Here is a 12,723-nt window from a genome sequence, read left to right on the forward strand (position 1 = left end):
TCATTACTTCAAAGGTTACATAAACATTTCTAGGTATTTATACCTGGTAGAGTGACATTTTTCTCTTTTGATTTTAAGGGTATTCATGTAAGATATGCTAGTGAAAAGCACTCAAAAAGCAATGAAGCAATAAAAAAGGGCACAGGAAATTTTAAAAAACGTATACTTTATTTTCAGGGGAAAAATAATATACTACTATACTAAAAATCATTAGTGCTTACATTTTTAAAAATTGATAGTATTATGCTTAGTAGGAGCTACATGAACAAATGTTATGCAGAGTAAAAAAATATTTATTATGCAATTGACCTTTGCCTGTGTAGGCAAAGGTATTGTTCTTAATTTTTTTAGAAGTGAAGCTTTGAGAAATAATAATGGTATTTAGTAAAGACAATGTAGATTTAACCTGTTGATTTACAAATTCAAGACAAATGCAGAAAAGACTTAAAAACTTGACTAATCAAAACTGATATGCGGACTTGCAGCTCACTTAGTATCACACAATACTCAGAAAAGGTTATTTTAAAGTCTAGACCAAACACCCAGAGCTACAAAAATAACCTAATGATTTCTAAGAGACAAGGTCTTCTAGTACATCTGTCAATTGAGTCAGAGTTAAATTCATCTCTTCCAAATACATTGGAAAAATATTCTGATTGGATTTTTGCACCTAGTTTGATGTGCAGAACTCTCTCCTCATCTTCTAACCTGTGGAGCATTCCCTTTTTCTATCAGAAACCATACAAATTCTTGAAAAATCTTTTCTCAAAAATATCTCTTTTAATATAGATTCAAATTATCATACTGTAGCATCTACCCTCAAATAATACCAACACATTAATTTTGTCTGTATTTATTATGGTTACAATTCAAGTATCATGTGGAATAAGCAGAAAATCTATTTGCTTCTCTCATTTCAGTTGCAGTTGTCTTCCTCCAAGTCAGCCATGCTAGCTACAACTGTTTAAGAACAAAAAGGAAGAATCAATGCCAGAATTAACAGACTTTATACAAACACCCTGAAAACAAACACACTGAAACAGCAGTATGTAAATCAGTTCTTTATATAAAATACATAAATCAAGATACTACACTTCAGGATAAGCAAGTAATGAGAAGAAAATATATTTACTGCTTTCAGGTCTGTTCGGAACTTTCTTCTGCTTCTGCTGTGAGATCTGTTTTACTCTAAAAAACAACAAAAAAATTCTATCACTTACCAGAATTCACTGAACTTTGTAAAAAGGAAAACAGGAAAAAACTGCACATGACAGACAAGTTGGTACTCATCAGTTTAATCATCTATTCTTTCATTCAGTGGAATACAACGAAATGCTATCATCAGGCTTTTATTATAAAATTCAGGGAATCTGGATGAAGCATTGTGATTCTGAGGGTAGAATTATTTCAAAAGTAAAGGCCTATATATTTTACTTTATTGACTGTTCTTAATTTGTAGCTTAATTCAACAAATATATAACTGTAAAACCTCAACATTACCAAAGGCCAATGTAATCTAACTTTAAACAACTTTATGCATGAAAACTTGAAAGATGGCACATGTAAGAAGCAGCAGGTATGTTTATTAGTTTTTTTTAACTTTTTGTGATTTGCTTATTTAAGAATTCATAAAATATGCCTGAAGTCTCAAGAATAATTTTTCATACATAATTATCAGAAAATTATAAAAATTGGGGCTATATGAGATATTGAGAATTCATCTGATTTATCTTAGTGGAAAAAACACCTGTGAAAACCTGACCATAAGAATAGTCATAAGTATGTTAATAATATATTTAGAGAACACTCAAAAAACAGGCTGTTATTAAAGTAGATTTAAGCATAAAGCACATTAATATCACAACATAAATTCTGAGCTAGAATTACACTACTGATACCAGAAATAAAGTGAGCAAACTATTAAAGTCAATAAAGGAAAAAGCTTTCTGCTAATGATGTACTAAAACTAGTATATCAAAATCTCAAGTTATCACACTTGGAATACTCTAACTGGAAAATGTCAGACAGGTCTCTTAATGACCAATGAATACTCAGAAAACTGAGTGATTTTGCAGGAGTTGGCATCATCTGTTAAAAGCACTGCCTTGCCTTGCTTTAAATGAAGGCTGATTCATGTTCTCTCATTTCCTTGGACTGTCAAGTATAAAAGGAATTAAAAAATTAGAATGGTTTAACTTTCACTAGAGAACAGGTTATGAGCAGTTTGGAGGTTGGGGTCAAAATGCCATCCCTTAAAGCCATAGGAGAGAACCAGTAACAGTTTAAACCTTCGATAGGTCAGCACAGAAAAGCAAATCTGTGAGAGTCATTCATTTGTAACCTCTTTCTAAACACTTACCTCGGGCTGTCCACTCTGATCTAGCTCCTCCTCAGCTTTGGTCAAATCAGGGGTTCCAGGTCTATCTGTAAGTTCAGATACTGTCTTTTCATCTTCCTATGGTAATGAAAACCAGTTTTCAGTTAAAAATACTCCATGTCATGAAATCCACAGAAAATATTTTAAGTATGTTAAAAAGACATTATATATCAATATAAGGAGAACACTTAAGGTAAGTACTATAAAATTTGTTAGTATCTGAATACAGTCTTTGCATGCTTAAAACTATTTTTTTAATAACAGTAATTTCAGTTTAAATTTCTACATATTCATTTTTTCTGACACTTTCATACTCTCATCTTTCTACAATTATGTTCTGTCAGTATATTAACAGAGAGTTCTAAAAACTTATGTATTTCTCAAACATTATGTGCTCCACATAAATTGAAGAGGTATTCACATTTAAAGGCTTTATTGAGATAAACAATTAGCAGTCTATGTTTTTACTGAAGTAGCATTAAAAGACCATATTAAAAGACTCAGACATCTGTTTACACACTCTTCTGTTAGTATAAATTCCCATGTGCCAGGAAGATCTCAGAATCAAGAGGCATCACAATTCAAAACCACAGTTCCTTTTCCAGGTACAGCAAAGGACTTTACACTCACACTCTGTAAAACATTACTGTCTCAATACTTAAGCTAGACATGCTTATATTGTTATAACTTTCTCATAAATGCCATGAAGGAATGTGGAAGCATCAGCTAAAATAGCCCTATACTACATTTTGCAATAAATATATGCTCTGTTCTGAATATATACTAATTAAACCTAATAGAACAGACCAAAGTCCAGGCAAAAAATTCAGGCTGCAAAACCAAGGTATTAGACATTTTTTCTCCCATTTACATTTTTTTAAAAAATTATATGTTAATTCAAAGCTCGTGGGTTTCTGCCTTGTGTTTCAGAATTGATGCCTGCATTCAGAAAAGATGGTTTATTCATGGTATTTTCAAACTACCAACTAAGTTTCGGCTTAAACCTTTTGATCTTCCTGCTGCAACTGCACGTTGTCTTCTTCACTCTGCAGTTCCAGCTTCTCATGTTCTTGCTCCAGCTCAGCCTTCTCACGTTCTTTCTCCAACTCAGCCTTCTTACCCTCTTGCTCCAGCTCAGCCTGCAATCAGTTTAAGAAAGGACAAATCAGAAAGAAAAAACCCCACATTCATATTTCCACCGCATTGCTTACAATGCATTTCATAACTGAAATCACAAATAGAACAAGGAGGAAGCATAAAACCTAACTGCAGTGTTAGCAACAAAGTCCTTTCAGTATCATCTGGCTCAACATTTTCAAAGGTTTTAGACTCTCATGGATAACAAGGCTTTACTACCAAGGGGAAGGAGAAGCAGTTGACTGAAGTTAGTGTACACACTTTGGATACTGTCTCATTCCACATGCTCTTTAGCAGTCTATATTAGTTATCTCCTATACTTTGGATTAAGCTCTTTGGTACTTTGTACAGTATCTAGCACAAACAGATGAACCAATATAGTATCAAATCTATAGAAAGGACTGGTAAGCAATATCATTAACATTAATCATGTTCATCAGCAACCTTTAGTATTTCCAATTGGAAATATCTAATAGAAAGTGTCTATTATTTGTAAGCATTAAGTCCTATTGCATCAAAACTTCAGAAACTTCATAATCTAAGTATTTACGTTCAACAGCACTAGAGAATACTGTTAGCTCTTGCATTTTGTGAGCAGTTTTAACAAATATGGTCATATTGTAACTAGTTTTCATGTTCCTTTTTGGTACATATAATCAAAATTTGCCTAAATATTTGACTACAGACAAAATTGTTAGGTTAAAAAATGCATCTAACATGAGTATTATTCAATATTTTTCCCATGGTTTATATGAAGTGATTTATTTAATTCTCTGTGAATTATCTCCAGACACAATTCTTATTTCTATTTACTATCCAAAATCACTCATGAAATCCTTCAGCACATAACTTACGGTCTGCAAATTAGGAAATTCCAAATTTAAAAATTGCAAGTGAAATAGAAGGAATGCATCTTACACTAGAACTGGGCTTAACGTAAGCAGCACGAATTCAAAATCACACTTTTAACATTGTGAATGTTAGCCACGCAAAAAAATCCAGTCAGATCACGTCAACATCACCACAGCAACACTGAGATTCTTACAAGTTATCAAGTTTACATGACTCCTTTCTAAAGAATAGCTACAAACAGAGACATTATATTTATTTCTCAGAAGACCAAACAGTACAGGATTCTAACTGCTTTATGCCAACAGAAAGCTCAGGCAGCTAAGGAAAGAAGAAGGCACCTCACTGCATCAGGCTAAACATAACTGCTTAAATAAGCAATCTTCATTCATTAGCTCCCAACCATTTTCAGGACTCTCTAATTGTGTATACATTCTCATTACCTTTTTTGGCATTACTGATATTATGCTGAAGCAGCTTGAGATAATGGTGGGTTATTACTCTCAGATCTCCTAGCATTTTTGCAATGATTTCTAGCTTTATTTGCACCAGCTCCTGCTCCTAAATAACTACAGAGGATAGTCTACTTATTTTCAGCTGCTTCTCATATAAGTCTTATGTTGGTTTCTTTTCAACTTAAGTGCCTTCATTTTTAATAACATTGTACTGCATAGTAAGCTTTCCTACCCATGTGATGACTAATAGTTTCAGTTATTCAGAAAAGTGAGATTAAAATACTTCTTTCATGCCAACTTTATCAAAACCATTATAGATTGGAAGTACAGAAAGAGCTACAGGATGCCACAGCACCATACGCTATTTAGAATTATGAATTACTAAGTATTATTAACCTGACGTTGTTCTTCGAGTTTCTGCTGGATCATCCGCTCTTCTTCCTCCCTTTTTCTTAATATTTCAAGCTCTGCTAGTGCTGCCTCCCGTTCTTGTTCCAGTTCAGCCCTCTCCAACATTCTCTATTTCAGAAGTTACACAGAACCAATTTAAAAAAATGGAGATATATACCATCAATTATATTGTAATGATTTTCTTTTTTGCCTAAGTTGGATCCACCTTTTCTCCTTCATCTAAGTTTCTTCTGTAACGGTAAATCCAATGTGCAAGATACTCTATTGGATCTGCTGGCCGATGCTCTACAACCTCTGCCAGTCCCTTTTTCAAGCAATCTCCCAGGCATTGCTTCAGATACTGAGACTCCATCCAAATCTATCAACAAGAAACAAACAGGTATTAACTATGAATGACAGAATTAAATTAGGGGGGTTAAAAATTGTTGCCTTGGGCAGTTAACTCTGAATATGACATTACTTTTTATGAACCTTGCAATATATACAGGAAAGTTATTTAAATTGTTTTTTGTATTGGTTTAGTTCTTATAAGCTCCAGTGATAGGTCAGTTATACCAATCACTGCAGAAAAAAACGCTCAACTCCTCCTCCCCTTATTGTTTAGATATGTGTATTTCACAAACTACCTGGAAATACGCTGGTAATTCTAGGTCTACATGAGAGAAAAAAAAAACCTTAAAAGCACAACAGGACACTGAGTATCTGTATATAAGTCTCCTAAGAACAGCAAAGTACTGTGAACGATCAAGGGCAGATTTTAGTTTGAACTAACATAACTATCTTTAAGATAGGTTTGCGACACCAAGGCCTGAAGGAGCCACTCTACACAGCCATGAAAGGCACAAATCTCTGAGCACACACGAGGTTTTACTCGCCCTATTTCAGCAAACACGACCTTTCCTTTACTGCCAAGGGCGCTCAATCCCTTTAGCGCAGCCCTGGCGGGGCAGAAAATCCAGGCTCTTGGCACTACCCTGGCGGGGCAGAAAATCCAGGCTCTTGGCACTGCCCTGGGCGCGGTGGCCGGGGTGTGAATCCTGTGCCACCCTCTGCCTTCACGGCGGCTCCTGACGCGGCGAGTCGGAGGTGAGCTGTGCGGGCCTGCGGGCACGAACAGACCTGGATTACCCCGGCCCTTTTCACCTGCATCGCCACCCCCGCCCTCCGCCCCTGGGCTCTATTTAAGCACAGGCGGGGCCTCCACCCCTCCCCTGGGCTATACGCGGGGCGGGCCCGTCCTTATCCATGTTCCTGGTGCGCGGAGTTCCCGGGAGGACCTGGCACGTCACCCCTAGAAAGTAACACGGACATGGTACTGGCACCTCTTTGCTTCTAGCGCCGCCCTGTAGCTGCTCGCCTTCCCTCGGAGAGCAGCTGCCAGAGCCCCGGTACAGCAGCCCCAGCCTGGCCCGCTCCCACCCTCCGCCCAGCCCGGCCCAGCCGCTGCCGGCGCCGCCCCGGACGCGCGGGGTTGCCCCGCAACAGGGCTGCGAGCCCCGCAGCACCGCCTCCACCGCTCCCCGGAGGGTGTCTCCTGGGGAAAAAAACACTTTAAATGCGATTGATGCTCTCTCCGCCCTCTCCGTGACCGGTTTCCGCTCACAGCAGAAAGGGGTGTCCATCCACATCTTCAGCCAGCCCTGTCTGCAATTAACTGGCAACGCACCGATGCCTCTCCGTTAATTTAGGGGATTATACACATCTGTATGAATGCATGCGGACACGTAGATAAAGACTGGAAAGCAGTTCAGGAAAGAAAATACTCTTGGGATTTTAGCAAAAGGAACCTGAGCTAGCATAGAATAAGAACTTTATAGCCAAGTACAGGGTGCGTTTTTCAATAAATACTTTATTATGGAATTTGAATTTCCAGCTTTAAGGCAGAGTTGTATTTTCTCCTTGGCTGACATTCACCTCCAATTTGACCAGCTGTTTGCTTTACTGGCAAACTTCTAACCAGGTATTTAAAAACCCCTGCATATAACTACAGCTGGAAGAATTAATTCAGCGCGGATGTTAATCCTGAAGCTTAACGGCGCTCACGTTACCTTAGCAGTTCCCAGGCACAAATGGAAGGCTGCAGAAGGACTGCTTCCCTGAGTGAAACACGGGAGCGCTGGAGTTCCGTGAGAGGTGAGACGAGCCGGCTCCATCGGCTCCGGGACGGGAGGTGGTGGGAAGGCGCCGGCCGGGGGGTGTCGCTGGCGCCCCGCGCACACAGAGCGCAGCCGCCCGGCCCGGCCCAGGCGGCCCCGCGGCCATGGCGGCGGAGAGCGGCCGGGCGGCCGAGGCCTGCGTGGGGCAGCTGGTGCTTCCCGGGGACCTGCTGCTGCTGCCCGCGCACTACGACGAGGACGCGGAGGGCGAGCGGCTGCGGCTGAGCGCGGGCGCGGCGCCCGCGGGGCGGCTGCTGTGCGGGCCGGGGCTGCGGCGGAGCGGGGCCGGGCTGCTGGTCACCAAGTGCGGGCTCCTGCGGCACCGGCCCGCGGGCCCCGGCGCGTACTGGGTGGACTCGCAGCAGAAGCGGGTAAGGGCGCGGGGGGACCGGGGCACGTGTATCTGTGTGTGTGTGTGAAAGCCCTGACCCGTGTGTGCCCCTGTCCCGCTCCAGTACGTGCCGGTGAAGGGTGACCACGTCATTGGGATCGTGACGGCCAAGGCGGGGGACGTGTTCAAGCTGGACGTGGGCGGCAGCGAGCTGGCGTCCCTGTCCTACCTGGCCTTCGAGGGCGCCACGAAGAGGAACAGGCCGAACGTGCATGTGAGTGAGCTGGTGAGCTGGCGGTGATGCTGTAGCCGTCCCGTTTGGGGGCGCTTCGGATGCGTTTTGGTAGCTTCTCCTAGTTAGAAGCGTGTTTTGTAAGCCGCCTATAAAGGGGAGAGTGCCGGTCTGCTTGCAGGGATTTCTCCTGGGCCCTCCTCGGAGGTTTTTGCAAGATTAGACTGCGGCCTTTCAGAGGTTCCCTAAGAGCACTGTAACTAGTGTAGTTTGGTCTCTGTCAGGTCGTAGGCTTCCTCACTCTCTCATTTTAATTTTCCCATAATACTGCCAGCAGCAGATGCAGTTTACGAGTAGTGTGCAGGCAAAGGGGCAGTATGAAGTTAAGGTTTTAAAGCAAGCTTTTATGCTACGTGATGCTGGTGTAAAATATTTGTGTCTGTTTTGCTTTTTTTTAATGACACTGTTATAAACAGTTGTATGGCACATGCATGCCACACTTTCTGCGCTCTGATGAAATATCATCACCAGAATGTAAAAAGGGAAGAAAAATATAAAGAGAAGTAAAATAGCTTTATGTGATTTTTTTTTTGTTGTTGTTGTTCTGATAAGTGATTACAAGAGCAGATTGCTTAGGCTTTAAATATCATTAGAGTGTGAAGAAAGAGGAATTCATATATGGTATTTAAAAAGACTGCAGCTATTTAACTCCTTTAAATAAAATTCTGTCCTTTTATCTTACAAATTCTAGTAGCAGTACAAGATAATTCTTTGTGGAGGATGCTGTCTTTAGTAGAAGAAGAGAAAATTAAAATTATTTTTCTGTCATCACTGTTTTAAATCTATTTTGTTGCCTCACTAGAGGATCTTTATCAATAATCAGTATTTGTTACAAACGTACAGTATGATCTTCTCTTTTACTTTTGCTTTTTGACACTGTTTTGTTTAGGTGGGAGATCTTATTTATGGTCAGTTCCTCGTAGCAAATAAAGACATGGAACCAGAGATGGTCTGTATAGACAGCAGTGGAAAATCAAGTGGAATGGGAATAATTGGACAAGATGGCTTCCTCTTTAAAGTTTCCTTAGGTCTAATAAGAAAGTAAGTACTAAGAAACGTAAGTAGTTGCTCTAATATGTAATATGGTAGGTAGGATTTGCCAGTTGTTCCCTCCGAGCAGCGTGGGCAATTGGTAATTGGTGTGTGTAGTTCTTGTGGTGTATTTGTACCAGTTGTGCTGAATGGAGTATGAATATTGACCTAGAAGAAGCATTTATTTTTCCTTTTAAGGGATTTAGATGCTTTTCTATATGGTGTTGCATGACCTGTTTAAAAAAAAAAGTGATGTGGTTGCCAAGGGAGTATGGAAAATAAAGCTAGTGTCCTAGCTAGCTTTATTTTCCAATATCAAACATTCAGGATAGTGTTTCAGGTAGGTACAGACTACCTTGGAGTTTAAAAAATGGAGATGCTTAGTGTTCTTTTTCTGCTCAATGGAATAGTGGGGATGTACATTTAGCTGACAGCTGACTAAAGAGGTTTGTAGTTTCTTATGCTGATGTAAAGACAAGATTTTTTGTGACTATCAAGAAATACCAGATTATATGGATAAATGATAGTCAAGCTTTGTTGTTGCCTTTTGGGTGTTTTTCTTTTGTTTGGTTTTGTTCTTTGGATAAGCAATCTGGAGATGTAGAGCCACTATTTCCCACCTGTAATTATTTGTTTGATTTATATGTCCCATCAGAAGTCAGTGTGAACTGCTACAAAGACTTTTTGCAGCCATTCTGTTTGTTTTCCAAATTTTTTCTGTATGCAAGTAAAGCAATAACAGTATATTACAAGTAAACTGCTAAGTCCTGATATGTTTTTCTTCTTTGTGAAGCTGTTCAAGCTTGATTTAATCCTAGACATATTACAGTATTATTGAGAACTTTACTTTTCAGTATGCTACCAGCTAATAAAAATAAAGTAGTCTGTTTACTGCTACTAATTTGGAAGTAATACTATTTGGTATTACTTCCAAGTCTTAATTAGGAAAAAACCCTGCTAAATTCACAACTCTTGTATTTTTTTTTAGGTGGCTATATTGATATTGTGTTACTATTTTGGATGTATATTCAACTTTTTGGTGTTACTTTAGTAGCTACCATAACAGCAGTGCTGCTGGTGTTACTGATGATAACAACGTGGTGTCTGTAAATGTAAGCACTTCTTTTTCTGATTTTTTTTTTTGATCTTATTTACAGACTCTTGGCTCCCAAATGTGAAATAATTCAGGAGTTGTCACAGTTATACCCATTTGAGCTGGTGCTGGGAATGAATGGAAGAATATGGGTAAAAGCAAAAACAGTTCAACAGACTTTAATTATAGTAAATATTTTGGAAGCCTGTGAGTATATGACTGCAGAACAGAGAAGACAAGCACTTGCCAAATTGTCAGGGAACTGATGAGAGAAAACTTTGAGGATTTGTTTGCAATGACTGTAGAGTGTTTTTGTTATTTTTGTATTCAGATTTATATTAAAAGCCATTTTTTAAATGAAGTATTGTGCTTTGGTTGTTCTTCATTTCCCTTCTTTGTCCACTCAGCTTGTTCTTTTACTCACTGTTGTGATTATGAAGCCCTGTTTATGTTCACGTTTCTGAATTTTCTGATTGATGTGGAGAGGGTCTTTAGAAGCTTTCATTAGCTGTGAGTTTTGCAGTGTAACTAACTACTTAAGTCTTCTTTAAGAAAACTCATCATTTTGTAAACAGAATATATTTGCTTTTTTAGTTGTATTCAAACTTCAAACAGTACATCTTTACTTAGGGGGCTCATTCATCCTGGTCAGATGCTCTTATTTATACAGTCACATGAAGTGGTTATTTAGTATTTTACAAAATTTGGGAATAGAAGTGCAGGTAGAGAATACCAGAAAGTAATTACAGGGCATAGCATAAAAAAATCACAGGGTGATTAAGGCAAATGATCAGATAAGACCAAACATACACTCACATCAGCCTTACAACTTTCACTAAAAGATAACTTGCCTAATGGTATTAAGGAGATAGTGATTAGGACATAATAATAGCCATGTGTTTTTTGATTCTAGGCACTGGATCACTGGATTTATTTTCTTTAGTTCCAGCATGAAAATACCATACAGCTTTGCTTAATGTTCAACAAAATCAGCATTTCAGAAAAAAGCTATATTAGGCTTCTTTGTGTAGTAGTTCCTCACATGCATATAGAGAAGATGCTGTTCTAGGAGACAAGAGTTCTCAGCGTGTTTTAGTATGTGAATAGTTTGCTACTGTTCCTCTGAAAGAGACCCCTGAATTAAAGAAAGGGTAATTACTGGTACCTGCTTCCTGTGGGAGAAAAGCTTGACTGTACCTAATGAAGTGCATTGTAGCTGTTAGGCAGTTACTTACATCTGTGATCTTCTGTGGTTCTTAATAAGCTAAATAGTTTGATAGCAATAGTTAAAGGAAATTAGAAAAAATGGATTAATTAGAGTAAGCCTGAATACCATCTTAATTGAAGTGGAAACAAAGTTTTTCCTATTTTGTATTTCATCCAAAGTTTGATGATAAGGTTGTCTTTGGCATCTCTGTCAGTTAGAAATTGCTTCAATTCAGAGCCACTCCTCTGAGTCATCTGTAAAAGGCTTACCTGGGGCTTCCCCTGATTCAACAAAAGCACAGCTCTAATGGTTTCCAGGTGAGTAATGGCTACAAGTCAGAATTTGAGTGGGTTTCACTGGCCTCCCTGTTTAGCATTTAGGGCATTGCTCATCTGGCTTGGTAGACCTTTAGTCATCTCGTTTTCACCTGTCATCTCCCAGGTGAAGTGACTTTCATTCATATCCCATAAACCTTTTAGGTCTATAATCTCTCTTACTACACATGAAAAGCTGTAAATTAATAAGGATTTCACCAACTGCTCTTCTCCAGAGCTTTTTCCCATTTCAGCTATCCAGGGCCTCTGCAGGTTGTCTGTTACTGGAACAATAGCTGGCATAGGCAGAAAAGCATTTGCCAAATGATCTCAGGGTGCTAACATGGTTTTCTGTGAATGTTCTTGGATCAAAATAGTAAAACCACAGGAATGGGGAATGATGGATCATTTCCTGAAGAGTTGTGGCTTGAAATTAAATTAGCCTTACCACTCCCCTTTACCTAAGCAACCTCCTTTCTCTCCCAGAAGTCTGAGTTTCAAGCCTAACCTGCAAGACACGGGAACAATCCCTGTATTTAAAAATGCTGTTGTGATAGGGCAGCAGAGCAAATGGTGACCTTGAAAGTTCTTAACATAATCAGCACACTGTTTTGTACAACACGTTATTCTGTTCCATTGTCAACTGCTGATCACCCAAATAGAAATTCAGTTAAATTAAGAACAGGATACAAAATGCAATAAAATTATGGTTGTTTTTAATTTAGCACAATGGTGTAACCATTAATTTCTTAGGTTTCAGCCCCTATACAATCATTTTAAGCATGTGCTACAGTTAAGTTTGTTTTTGACAGTTTATGCAATGTAAGAAAATGATAGTGGATGTGAACAAAATGGGTGTGGGGAAAAATACTTGAAAGTAAGTACACTTAAACACATTACTAACAGAAGGCAATATTCATTTTTTGGTTTTGTGGGGGTTTCTTTGTTGGTTTTTTTACTTGGACAGACAAAAACATTCCTCAAACAAATTACTGCCTTTGACAAGCTTTACCTAATGAACAAAATACTCAGGCAAAATCTAAACGATATCTTTGTGAACTTTTAGTTC

General features: G+C 39.0%; 2 protein-coding genes across 4 annotated transcripts; one reads left to right on the forward strand and one right to left on the reverse strand.

Moving 5' to 3' along the window:
• Positions 1 to 325: 325 nt before the first annotated feature.
• On the reverse strand, positions 326 to 6,306 carry LOC127477103 (DPY30 domain-containing protein 1-like). Of its 3 annotated transcripts, none has more exons than XM_051801017.1 (7): positions 6,125 to 6,306; positions 5,435 to 5,587; positions 5,215 to 5,337; positions 3,382 to 3,516; positions 2,360 to 2,455; positions 1,133 to 1,188; positions 343 to 960 (listed from the first exon to the last, which is right to left on the reverse strand). In XM_051801017.1, exons 2-6 carry the CDS (start codon positions 5,579 to 5,581, stop codon positions 1,138 to 1,140), a joined length of 552 nt encoding a protein of 183 aa, XP_051656977.1. In that variant the 5' UTR covers positions 5,582 to 5,587; positions 6,125 to 6,306; the 3' UTR covers positions 343 to 960; positions 1,133 to 1,137. The 3 variants fall into 3 exon arrangements, with proteins under 3 accessions (XP_051656976.1, XP_051656977.1, XP_051656975.1); XM_051801015.1 differs by having other exon boundaries at positions 6,105 to 6,207; XM_051801016.1 differs by lacking the exon at positions 6,125 to 6,306 and having other exon boundaries at positions 326 to 960; positions 3,382 to 3,489.
• A 1,155-nt stretch (positions 6,307 to 7,461) lies between these two features.
• On the forward strand, positions 7,462 to 10,494 carry EXOSC3 (exosome component 3). Its single transcript, XM_051800987.1, has 4 exons — positions 7,462 to 7,756; positions 7,841 to 7,990; positions 8,898 to 9,049; positions 10,198 to 10,494. The coding sequence occupies exons 1-4, from the start codon at positions 7,490 to 7,492 to the stop codon at positions 10,397 to 10,399; spliced, it is 771 nt and encodes a 256-aa protein (XP_051656947.1). The 5' UTR covers positions 7,462 to 7,489; the 3' UTR covers positions 10,400 to 10,494.
• Positions 10,495 to 12,723: the final 2,229 nt, after the last annotated feature.

This window comes from Manacus candei, unplaced genomic scaffold (assembly GCF_025592945.1).
Source record: "Manacus candei isolate 608988 ecotype Guabito, Panama unplaced genomic scaffold, ASM2559294v1 h1tg000050l, whole genome shotgun sequence".
In the NCBI taxonomy this organism is placed as follows: domain Eukaryota; kingdom Metazoa; phylum Chordata; class Aves; order Passeriformes; family Pipridae; genus Manacus; species Manacus candei.